Below are 12,895 nucleotides of genomic sequence, written 5' to 3'. Positions count from 1 at the left end.
TGGAATCAATAACGAATCTCAAACACTGTGATTCTTAAACTTACAATCAAACACCCTGGCATCAGGATGGTTGTTACATGCGACTCTCCTGCTATAAGAACACCAAAAATGACCAAAACAGAATTAAAGGTTAACCTCCAAAATGAATCAGGGAGAGATTATTCACACAAGGCTTTTAAACTTTACAGATGAATTATCTTAGAATTCTGTAAAACCAGTGTATCTCTAAAGAATTGAAACCAGTGTGGTTATGGGACAGCCTGTGTCAAAATCATCTGTGTTTGTATGTCTGTGTGCCAGCCTGTGTGTGTCAGTGTGTCATTCGTGGGTGTCTCTGTGCGTCTCTGTGTGTGTGCATGCATCTTTGAGAAAGATGGTTAAACATGCAGACTCTGAGGCCCCGCCACTGGGGGTGAGGCTCTGGGATTTGTGTTAACTGAGTTCATTGATCTTTGAGACCCAGTGTGTTAAATAGTAAGCTTCCACAGTGGAATTTTAACAGTGTTTCAGTTCATCAGAATTTGAACTGGATTTCAGGATTTGGGGGAACATAGCTGGACACCGCCTGGAAGCATACACTGAGCGCCTCCTATTAGTGGGCACAGTACTCAGGCCTGGGGATGGGACAAGGAAGATACACAGATGACTTACTGCTCAAAAAGGCACCGCTGTACAAGGATGCTCCCCTTTACAGGGGAGCCCTGTGTGTAATGGTGAGTGTAGGGTTGTAGGGATGCAGGGGAGGTTTAAGAATCAGCTTCTGACTTCTCCCAAGTTATCTTCGAAAGTAGTGAAGTGCTTACATCCTAATACACCAAGGGCAGGCTGGTAACACCTATAGATATATAGATGGGCAGTACAGTGAGCAGACTCTGGAGTCAGACTGCACTTGAACCCTGGCTCTGTCACTTATTTGCTGTCTGACCATGAGCAACTTTCTTAACCTCTCTGAGCCTGGGGAATTTCACAAGTGAATGCACGAAAGTAGTATTCCAGCACAATATAAGTACTCTAGCAGTACTCTCCCACCTGAACACATAGCTCTTTTTTTTTCCCTTCTAAGAGCCAGCCTCTGGCAAAATGATTCAAACCCCTGAATTGTGTTCTTAAAAGTAGTGATGCTTTAAGGACGCAGACCACAACATGGGGCTTGGTTAGTAGTTCGTTGAAAAATATTCAATAATTGTAGAGAATATATGTTTGGTTTCAGTTTGAGTGTGTTCAGCAGCTACTATGTTACTTTTACAGAGCCATGAAGCAAAAGAACATTAATACTAGATCTGGTTAAGGGTTTAGCAAATTAATGTGGTTTGTTTCTGTTTGAGATTCATGATTCCATTTGGTTCAGTCTCCGGGCAGAACTTCCTCTGAAATTTCATCTTTTGTATTCTCACAGCTCCCACCCTCAAACCTTCATGACTGCAAAGTCTCCTGCCAGAGCCCACCACAGCCTACTTCAGCTTCCTAATACATTTAAAATACTAAGTCATTCAGCTAATCAAAACCCTTCCACAGCTCTCCATTACCTTCAGGAAAATGTGCCCCAATTCCTCAGTCTGCCATGATCCGACTCCAAAATGGAATCCACACTCCAGCTAGGCTGGTCCTGAGAAGCACCAAACTAGCCAGGTGGGGTAGTTATTTCAGACCTTTGTTCAGATTTCTCCCCCTGCATGGGAGGTACTGCCTTCTGTTCTCAGCCTCTCCTGATCTCTCCCACTGCACAAAGCTTCCACACACTCGTCTCATTCTTCAAGGACTCCAGTGTCCATTCATCACTTTTCTCCCTGGGCTCCCACAGCCTCAGTCTGTTCTTCTTAGTTTGGCACTTTGCATATATCAGTAATGCAGCTATTTATTTGATCCAATGTTTACCCGGAGCCTATTCAGAGCTGAAGCTGCAACCAAGGCCAAGGTGGACATGATAGCTCCATCTAAATTCTAACCTCTGGAGGGCAAGGTTATCTCTTACACTTCTGTTGTGTCTCCCTCACTGCCTCCGAGCTCAGTGAGAGAATTGTTGTGGGTCATCGACAGATACTTGGGGAGCAAGTAATAGAGTTCAAAGACAGATCATTGCATTGATCATAAGACTGATTACCAAATCTGGGCTTTCACCCACTTGGTCTTAACTTGCTGGGTATATCTGGAGAAACAGATAACCTCTCTTCGTTTCAGTCCCCACTCAACAAATTAGGAGGCACTGGATCTTGGATAAAGCCAAAGGGCATCCTTCTGCTTTTCCATAAGGGCCTGGATCTATTCACCAACTCCCCATGGACAGATAGAGGCTGTGCGCCACCTCTGGACACATTTCTCCACCTCCCCATTATCCCCCTGGTAAACTCAGTTCCTTAAGGGCAAAATGTTATTTTATCAATACATATTCTTCTAGAACAGTCCCTGGTACATATTAGGAGCTCAAGAAAAAGTTCGCCAAAGGGAGGAACAGATGAAAGCGAGCTATCTTCTTTCATCTTATTACCAGTGGCGGCAGTTCACAAACCACCCCCATTTCCTTTCGCTTCCTGTAGGTTACACGACAAAAACCAGTGATATTGACTTGACCTCTCCAAAGCCAAGGGAAGGCTAGAAGGCAGCCGCTGAGGAGCTGTATCCTAAAGAAACCACCTTCCTGCACAGGATGAAATGGAATCATCTAGGTTTGGTGTTAAAACCTCACTGCCCCTGACGTCAAAGAAGGTCTGGGGCTTCAAGGGGACAGTAGAAATTCTGTTTCCGTAGTGCCCTACAAATGACTGCCTGATGTTTTTGTTCCCACCTTTTTTTTTTTTTTCTTGGCCTCCTTTCCAGGAAATGGACTGGAGGAGCTGGCAATTGATTAAAAATAGGCTTCGTGTGAGGAAAACAAATATGCACTCGGCAAAATTAAAGTCTCCAAGCCTTAGAAGGCTTGCAGCTAGCTATATTTAGGCCTGGAGGTTAGGTCTCCTTCGAGCTGGCTGGAAAAAGCCTCAGGTCAAGGAAAATCTTCTCCTTCTATTGTAGGATCATCGCCTCTGAAGTCTCACAGCCTTGGTTTCTGATTGCATGGGATGGTTTCCTGATGAAAAGCTCAGCAAGTGCTTTCCTGGTGGCTTTGCCCTTGGAATCTCAACGTTACAGACCTGGGCAAGGACTCGATGACCGCCTGAAGCTCGTCTCCAGACATCCGGTGGGTGAGCAGTGTTTCCAGCTCAAAGGTCTTTAGGAGCAGTACCCACACCCCGCACCCACACTGTCCACCCATAGTCCTCTTAGTCGCCTGGTCCAATACTTTATATTCCTGGAAAAAAGGGTGTTCCTCTTTTTGATCCTTTCCAATACATGTCACTCCCTTGTCATCAGGTTTTTTAATCGAGCCCAGTCCTGTGCTGGGGCCTGAGGATACAGATAAGATGAAGTCATGTTTGCTGCCTTTAGGGAGCCCAGAGTTTTAGCAGAGCTCCTCATAAAATTTCTTTAGGGCCTTGAAGACAACCCTGGCATAACTTGCTTTAAGAAAGTCAGTGATTATGAAGTTCAGATTGACAGGAAGATAAATTGGGCTTGAGTCTCCACTTTAAAAAAAGTTCACCTAAGGGCTCAGCTAAATGGAAATTAAAGTAGGATTTAGTTTACTCAGACCTTTCTCAGAAACACACCTAATTGCAGAGAGAAAGGTGTGCCCGCGAGGAATCACTTGTCAGCCCTCCCAGCCGGCCTCTTCTTACCTCCTGGGATCTCAGGAGGCCTGGGAAGGGAAAAGGGGAGGGGAGAGGAGACCTGGCCAGAGGACAGGTTGTCCAAAGGAGGGAAGAGGTAAAAAGAGAGGGGTGGACTGAGCAGGGGGAGGGAGGCAGATAAGGGGAGGCAAGAGGAAAGATAGTAAAATAACCCCAAATCCCCTAGGACCTATTTTACATTTCTTTGATCATTTTTGGAAGGATGGGCTCAGGAAGTACAATTAAAGTCAGCTCTCCATCACCGCTAAGGAGGGAAGTCCTTTTCAAGTGTTAGTTATTATTACAACATGAATAATTGAACCTCCCAGATAATCCCCAAACCTCATTTGAGTCTTTCAGTTTCTCTGCCTCCACTGCCAAATCTTTTAACGAAATGAGACCAGTGCTAGCAGAGAAAGTAAACGGGCTGGGGTGAATCTCTCTTCTCCTCCTACTCCCCCTTCCCCCTCCCCTGCCTCTGGTCTGTCAGGTCTTAATCCTCAAAGTGAAGAAACTGGTCCCCCAATACCAAGAGTACGGAGTGTGAGTGAGGAGGAGTGCATCCATCTGACCCCTCTGGATCTAGCTCCATCCTTCTGCCAACTCCTCCCTTCCTCCCTTCCCCTCCTCAGCCCCCTTGCACTGAGAGCTGGAAGAAAACATGTGCATGACATGCAGGGCCATTTACTTATGCTCTGCATCACGCGTTCACACACTCCTGTCTACTCCACCTTCTAAATTCCTCTTACAAGTACTCCCTGCTTTCCACCATCCCCACAACAACTTCATCTAGGCTCCATTCCCTTTGGCCTGGACTCTGGTAGTGGCTCCCTCGCTGCCTCTGGTCTCTAGCCACTCAAATCCATCAGCCATGCTGTACCCTTCAGTGGCTCCCAGTTGCTTACAGGGTCAAGTCCCAAAGCATTCCTACGGTCTAGTATGTGACTAGGGCTCTACTCCTCACCTCCTGCTACCTTGTAAAACCACCCCCACCCCACAACTGCTGGGAAGACCCTCCCCATCTCCACCCCTAGTTTAAGTTTCCTCCTAACTCCCACCTTATCCTTTAAGTCTCAGCTCCCACATCCCCTCCTCCTTGACACGCCTCCTCCCCCACCCCCCAGCAACTCTGGCTTCCAGTTTTTTGCATTGAGAGGTTCCCCAGTGCCTCCCCAGATCCCCACCACACGTCTCACACTAGACTGTAATCAATGGCTCATAAGTCTGTTGTCCCTGCTGGCCTACAAGCTCCTCAGCAGGACTCTGTATTTCTGGCACCTAAATGTGTTTTGAAAGAGAAAAACGATGTTTGAACATTGAACGGTAGAGCACCAGAGCGGTTGTAGCCGAAGTAGCACCACCAAGCCTGCTCCTGCCTCAGGGCCTTTGCACTTGCTGTTCTGCTTGCTTGGGATACTCTTTTCCTCAAGTATCTACTTGGTTGGCCCTCTGGCATCATTCAGATCTCTTCACAAATTTCACCTCCTCAAAGAGCTCTTCCCTGGCTCCTTTTATCCAACATGGTACTCACACTCCCCACTTTGAAACTATCTACCTACCTTTCCTGCTTCATTTTTTTCAGGGCTCTGATTGACACCTGGCATGTTACATATTCATGTGTTCATTGACTATCTTCCCTAATAAAATCTAAGTTCCATGAGGGCAAGGATTTTTTTTTTTTTTTTTTTGCTGCTGAATCGCCAACATCTGGAACAAAGCCAGGCACAGAGAAAATGCTCAATAACTGTTTGTTGAATGTTGTTGAACTTGGACTTAGAACTGGGTGTGAACCCTCCCTCTACCATTGTCAAATTCTGTGTGACCTTGGACTAGTTGTCTGTTTCCTCGGAGCCTCAGTCTTATCATCTGTAAAATGGGAAGAATAATTGTACATAAATCATGGGTAAGAATGAAATGAGATCAGCACTTTGAAAGTACTTACTTAGCATGCTGCCTGGCACAGAGACGGCAGGTAACACCTGTCAGCTGAAATCCGTGGACTCACCAATGTCTTTTGCTTCTCGGATCCCTACCGTGGGCCCTTTCCCCACCCAGTCCTTCTCATGCCCATGGTGGTCCCACCATCAGGGGCTTGGCACTCACTTGCCGCAGTTGTAGAGGTCACAGCAGAAGCAGGTGTTGCCCCGGATGCGAGGTGTGCAGAATCCACGGCTGAGGTGAGGGCAGTTCACCTGCGGACACACAGCAGTGAGCGGGTGAGCTGGCGTTGGATGGGAGTAGGACCCTCTGTGATCGGCAGTGTGAGCTAGTGAACTGATGGGAGACGGCAAGGATGGCTGTGAAATGAACACACCAAAGCACAGCCGGGATGGGGCTGGGCGGGCGGCTGGCTGATCTCGTGCATGAGGCAAGTCACTGTGGAGCTGGGCTCACATCCAGCCTCAGCCACAGACCCTCAGCACCCCATCCCTGGAAGGTGGAGATGGAGAGGAGGAGGGACGGATGGAAGAGCAGACAGAAGAACAAATGGACAGTAGGAAATGAGGCTACGAGGGGGAATCAGGGTACAGGAGGAAAGAGGACCACACTGGGGAAGGAAGACAGAGGGGTGGTCACATGCACTCTGAAGTACACTAGTACCTCTCGAGCTGCCTGCGTAAGGTTCCTCATAACCCTCGCGGAAGGAGAATTTTTGGTTGAGGAACTTATGACCTTATACAGGAAAAATAGGGTTAGGGGGACCAGGGTTACAAGTGAACCTATGGAAGTCATCATTCATATTTTTACAGTCACCAAGGTAACACGAGAATGCGATCATGATGAAATCAAGAGAATAACAATGACATTTTATACATCTCGAGTTTGCCCACAAAAAAGGAAAAATTAACTTCCATTTACCGTTTCTTGTTTGTGAGAAATCTTCCAGGGTTCCCACCACCACAACCCCCGCCCCGCAATACAGGTGCAACGAAGTGCTTGTAAATGTGTTTTGCTGTGTTACAGAGAATATGGGTGGTAAACAGGCACTTTTTCTATATTGGGTCCTTCATCCAAAAGTTCAAGCCTTTCTGACACACTGTCGGCACGCACATCTTTCTACTCCTTTCTAACCCGAGAATAGTTAGGGAAAAAAGTAAATTGCTGATCAGGGAAGGAAAATGGGGCAAGTAAGTGGCAAAGTCACCATGTAAGTACTTGCCCTAACGCCTTGGGAGCAGGTCCATAGCTTTGCTGGCCTCTCCAGGCACTGTTCACACTGGATTTTAGGGAGAACAGCTTCCCCTGATGCTGGTCCATTTTATGGAATGCAGTCACCACTTTACACCCACTTCTCACCCTTTTCCAACAATCACAAGTGTACCATTTTTCTAGCTATTCTCAGAGTGGGGAGTGACTCTCAATTTGAGGTTAATAGAGAACCAAACGGTCAATGTTGCTAGAAGCATATGACACAGGTTCATGTTAAAGGGCTCTCTGGGTTGGGGAGGGGTGGTTGTGAGCTGAAATGAAAGCTCTCGAGAATGACCTGAAGCCTCACCTCACCTCACCGCCCACTGCCTCGGCTTCTCCATGAGGTAACAGTGACCCAAGGAGAGCTTTGTGGGATGGGAGAGATACCACCTCACGTGTCCACTCAAGCATCATCAGACTGGCCTCCTGAGGTTGTCATGAGACCAGGGGAGTCAGGGCCAGGCCAACAGCTGCCCCAGAGCCTCAAATTGAAGCAGGCTTCTCAATAACTTTCATTTGGTTCCTGACCGCCCTCCCCCACTCCCGCATATGAGACTCAGGCTCTGCCTCCCCGGTCCAGGCCTTCTGCCTTGGAGGGCCTCCCACTTTACTTCCAGCTAGACATCAAGTCCAGGCAGCTGAACCATCCTCTGCAGATGTGGGGAAGGACCTGCCCTGTGGCCTCTGTACTCTCCTCCGTCCCTCTCAGGATCAAAGCCACACACAGAGAGGCTGCCTGCTGGGGTCAGAGGGGCAGCCTGTGACCACAGAACAAAGCAAATCTGATTAGGCCTCAGGACGCGATAACCTATGACCGTGGCCCCATTAGCACCTTGCCTTGAACTGAACCACTGAACAAATCAACTAAAGACACCTCACAGCAAGCTGCAGGCCTCAGGAAGAGAGTCAAAGAAAAAGGGTTCTAGGCAGAACAGGAGACTTTTCCCAAAGGTAAGACCGGTAACCCCATTCTGGCTCTTACCTCCTCAGCTTCCTTCTGAGATGTCTTGGGGACATAGTGGCACCGGTTAGCATAGAGGGGCTTCAGATCCTGGAAAGGGAAACAGCAAACCAAAAGGCTTTGGGCTTTGGAAAACAAAGCAGCAAGTGCTCTGATGGGTAAGAAAAGATTTGAACATACACACATCCCAGCGCAGGTAGTGTTGGGTTAATTTCTGTGAGGATCAGATAAAAATGTTCTAATAACTACTTTCTATTGGGCCACTTAGTTTATGAGAAATTAGGAAATTGATTGACAAATGCGTTTCTTAACATTTCCATTCTGGTTTTCTTTTATTTCTAGTCTTTGTCTCTTTGCAAAGAATCCCCAGGGAACAGGAGTCAAAACTCCAGGTGATCACAACATGGCCCTCCGCAACGGAGGGAGGCCAGCTCCAACAATGAGGTCTCATTATCACCTGAGGACAGGACCAGGGCAGGCTGAGGCATCCTCCCTGTTGTCATTGCCAGAGCTTTTCCAGAAAGAAGAGCTCAGGAAGCAAATCCCAGGGGGATGGGCAGCCACAGAGCCCACACTAGGTTTTAACTCAACTGAACTATGAGCCATTTTCACTCAACTACACAGATTAGAAAAAGACAGTGAACTCCAAAAATACTGCTAAAGCCCAGGAAAAGCTGACTAGCCCTGCTGGTTTGGCCAGCTTCCTGTGAGGGAGCCCTCAGGCACGGGGTCAGGCGGCGGGGGGGGGGGGGGGGGGGGGTGGGGGGGGGGGAGGGTGGTGTGCATTGGGGTGGGACAGACAGATGCCACCCAGTGCTGCCCAGAAGGTGGCAGGCAGGGGATGCTGCCCAACTTTCACAGGACACTAAACATCCCCTGAGTGGGAGGGGCCTTCAGCCAAGAGCAGGTTAGCACAGGATCAGCAGTTTATACAAACTGACCTTTGGAGGTGGGCCAAACCGCCCTGGCAGAGGGAGTTTATCTATTGCCCCATCCCCAATGACCCCACTTCTCTCACCACTGCCAATCATCCTGATGGCTGCTTTCCCCCACATGTGTGATTGAGCATCTCCTGTACCTGACACCCATGTGCCCCCTGCCTCCCTGCCTGCCGCCCCGTCCAGTTGCTTCTACCTAGCTGCTCTGTGTTCTCAAAGTATCGTGCCCTGGGGCTCAGCCTGGAGTCAGGCTGGAAAGACATGAGGGTTCTCATGGTCATGACTGGCAGGGTTTATTGTCCCCATTTGGGCAATGGTAGAAGTAGTTATCATTCCGTGGTTGTGGCGGGGGGGAGGCTCGATGTGCTGCTTGTAACCCCCTGACCTCCTGGTTCTACTAAGAGCATTCAGCTGCCATCTGCCTAAACAAAGATCGACGTGTGTGTGTGTGTGTGTGTGTGTGTGTGTGTGTGTGTGTGTGTGTGTGATGGTGGCCCATGTACTGCCTGTGGCTGCCCTTCTGCACTGAGGCCCCAGGGGAGGAATAAGCCCACATGACTGGCAGGTAAGAAAAGGCCACTGAGCCGGCCGACAGCCTTTTATTTATGCCTGAAGGGCAAGCAATGGCTGGTTGGAGTGCTGGCCACCAGCTGCCTTCCACTGAGAGTTTGAGTGCTCAGGGCCAGGCCCTCTCAGGGTGCCTTCACGCCCATGATTTCATACCGTCCTCATGTTACCCCTGAGAGGTAACTAAGTTCCTATTACATCCAGGTAGAAGAGAAGAAACTGGCACATGAAGGTGATGTGACTTGCCCGGCTAGTTAGTGGCTATCCTCAGAGAGGGGAAAGGAAGGAAATTGGAGACAAGGGAGAGAAGGAATGAGACACATTCAGAGGGCTGTGTCAGAAGGTAGGTGAAGCTCATATGCCCTTGAGCCAAAGAACAGGGCACCATGGGACTTCCCTGGTGGCCCAGTGGTTAAGACTTGCAGGGGCCACACGTTCAATCCCTGGTCAGAGAACTGGATTCCCACATACCATGGGATGCAGCCAAAAAGTAAACAAAAGGACAGGGCACCATGAGATTAAAGGGGCTCCACAACAGGAAGGGCTGGTTCTAACCCACCCAAGCAGTGCTGGAGTCCAAATGTGCCTTTCATTTAAGCTGGCAGGTACAGTATAGGCAAAAAGGTTTTCTCAAAGACTCATCCAGCTTTACCCCAAACTCTTGAATCAAATGCTCTACTGCAGGCCACTACCAGCAGGAGGTACAGATGACCTAGAGTCAGAGGCTGGAAGAAACTTCCAGTAAATATAACTTGGATTTTTCTTCCATTGCCTTTTGGCTAAGGCCACCAATCAAAACCTTTTGGAGTTTAGGAGTCAGGGAAATGCAAATCAAAACCACAATGAGAAACCATTTCATACCTGCTAGGATGGTTACAATTAAGAAGTCAGCTAATAATAGGAGATTGGCACACTCGGACGCTTCCAGTGCAACTATAAAATGATGCAGCCACTTTGGAAAATTGGCAGTTCTTCAAAAGGTTAAATATAGTTACCATATGACCCAATACTTTGAATCATAGGTATATACACAAAGAAAATGAAAACATAGGTCCACAGAGAAACTGGTACACAAATGTTTATAGCAGCATTATTCATAAAAGCCAAAAGGTGGAAACAACCTGTATGTCTGTCAACTGGTGAATGAACAACCAAAGTAGTATATCCATACAATTGAATATTATTAGGCCATAAAAAGAAAGGAAGCACTGACATATGGTACAATACGGATGAATGTAGAAAACATTATACTAAGTAAAAGATGTCACAGAAAACCACACATTATATAATGCCATTAATATGAAATGTTAACTAATAAAGGGAAATCTATAGAAAAAGAGAGTAGATTAGTGGTTGCCTAGGACTTGGGAGAGCAGGCAGATTAGGGAGGTGATAGCTAATGGGTATGGGGTTGTTTGGGGGATGATGAAAACCTTCTAAAATTGATTTGGTAATAGTTTGCACATATCCATGAATGTACTAAAAGCTACTGAATTATATACTTCAGATGGATAAATTAGATGAGATGTGAACTATGTCTCAATACAGCTGTTTAAAAAAATATTAGAAGTGGAAAGAGGAGGGAAAAGGAGGAAGCCATTTTAGCTCATGATGCCATGAAAATCTACCGCAGGCTTCTTGGCCACTAGGCCTGTGTTGCTATGGAGACTGCCTTGGAGTGAAGAGTGCTTGTCAAATGGGGATAATCATGTCTGCCCTACATATCTCACAGGATGGTTGTGGGTCTCAAATGAGATAATAGATGTCAAGACACATTGAAACGCTAAATTCACCACACAAAAACAGAATTATTGTCATTAAGATGGCGCCTGTTGGAACAAAACAGCACACAATACTATGACTGACTGCAAGCATGCTACAAAAATAGGTATATATACTCAGGGGGTAACATGTGAAAATTGCCTATGCGATAGAATCGCTATTTTAGGGTGGTTAGGGTGGTAGGAGAGTGGATGTCACAAGTTCCTGTTGTGTCATTTGCCTTTTCAAAAAGAAAAAGATGGCTGCTCTCAGCTAAAATAATAACAGGTGGATCTGATATAGGAACCAATCTATTCTTGGCCCCAAAAGAGAACTGGGCAAAAAACCTTTCTCTCCCACCCCATACTTTTCCCCCTGCTCAGAAATGATCTCCTTACATGCCAACACTGACTATGTGAATTCCACTAAGCTTGGCAAGTGAGGGACTGACTCAGGTTTGTGAGGAGAGTCCAAGAACAAGCTGGGATTGAAACAATGTTTCAAATCACCCTTGCCCAGGTCCATCCATACCCAGGACTCTCCCTCAGGCTAACCTGCACTGTTAGCCAAAGACTGAAATGGAATAAAATATCACTGATCCACAGACTATTCTATGATTCAATTTTTCTCTAATTCACTTGTTTTAGAAAATATACAGTTCCAACTAGTTCATAGGATGTTTTCATTTTCTTTTTTATTTATGGATTTTTAATTGCTTTATGTTTTCATTTTCACTGTTGGTTCAGTTGGGGATAAAAATAAGTGTCTGAGTGGGTTGTGGGGGCTCAGTAAGCAGCTTAGCTTTCTCTTGCTTGGGATCTGTGGGCCAGATCAGGGCCACGCTATGACCTCCCTGGGACTTTTGCCTTTTGCGGACTCCTTCCTCCATTCAAAATATTGAATTGGATGTTTCATTTATTTTAATTATATGTTATGACTGCGTTGGTATAAAGACAAATTTCTATTACATGTGAAAAGTTTTTTTTTTTTTTTTTTTTTTGCCTAAAAGGTCATCATTTTTCCTCTGATTTGAAAATAAATTCTATTTTTCTGGGACCCTATAAAAGTTCATGGTTGTGGGCACTGTGTCTGTTGAGCCCAATGGAGGCCAGATTAAGAAAGCACAGAGTGAGGGGTGGGGGTTCCTCTAGCGGGGCCCACGGGAAGGACCCGAATCCCAGGCTTCCCTGAGAAGAAGCACAGATTTGGGTTTCAGGCCTTCCTCGAGGCTTAGATTCTCCAGAATTGGAAGCACTTGGTGCCTGAACGCCAGGACTGGGATTGTTCTGGAGAATTTTAGTTCTGGGGCTTTCTCCAGACCCCAACCACGTCACTCCTCTTCAACTATGAAGACAGCAAAGTTCAATGATCCTAGAAAGGGTGTCTGGGGCAGAGATTAAGACTCTGTATTCCCAATGCAGGGGCACACGGATTCCAGCCCAGGTCAGGGAACTTGACTCCACATGCCAAAAACAATGTGTCTGTCCTCATGGGCCACTCTTGTCGCTGCTGGAGATGGTGAGGGGAGGTCAGCTACCAGGGCTCTCTCCCTGCCTCCTCACTCCCAGTGCCAATTCCCTGGCCCCGATGCCCTTGTCTTTGACTTTTCCAAATCTCAACGACCTCCAGCCCCTCCCCCACTGGGAAGCCTGGCCTGACCCAAGGTAAACCACTCTGGCACCTAGAGTTCACCCCCCCAGCTCAGCCCCAGTGCTGTAGTGCATTCCGTGGGGTCCTTATGTTGACGTCACCTCCATGGGACAGGGATCCTG

The 12,895-nt window shown here is 47.3% G+C and overlaps 1 protein-coding gene across 1 annotated transcript in view; it reads right to left on the bottom strand.

Moving 5' to 3' along the window:
• The window catches only part of TMEM255A (transmembrane protein 255A), a 45,989-nt gene that overhangs the window by 15,414 nt on the left and 17,680 nt on the right, over positions 1-12,895 (bottom strand). The window contains exons 5-7 of the mRNA XM_052663459.1: positions 7,879-7,947; positions 6,306-6,377; positions 5,808-5,896 (exon numbers count right to left, since the gene is read on the bottom strand). Coding sequence (XP_052519419.1) covers positions 5,808-5,896; positions 6,306-6,377; positions 7,879-7,947 — 230 coding nt within the window. The remainder of the gene's footprint in view (positions 1-5,807; positions 5,897-6,305; positions 6,378-7,878; positions 7,948-12,895) is intronic.

This window comes from Budorcas taxicolor, chromosome X (genome assembly GCF_023091745.1).
Source record: "Budorcas taxicolor isolate Tak-1 chromosome X, Takin1.1, whole genome shotgun sequence".
NCBI lineage: Eukaryota > Metazoa > Chordata > Mammalia > Artiodactyla > Bovidae > Budorcas > Budorcas taxicolor.
Note: the sequence above shows the minus strand (reverse complement) of the source record. Positions and strands in the feature narration are given on the sequence as shown.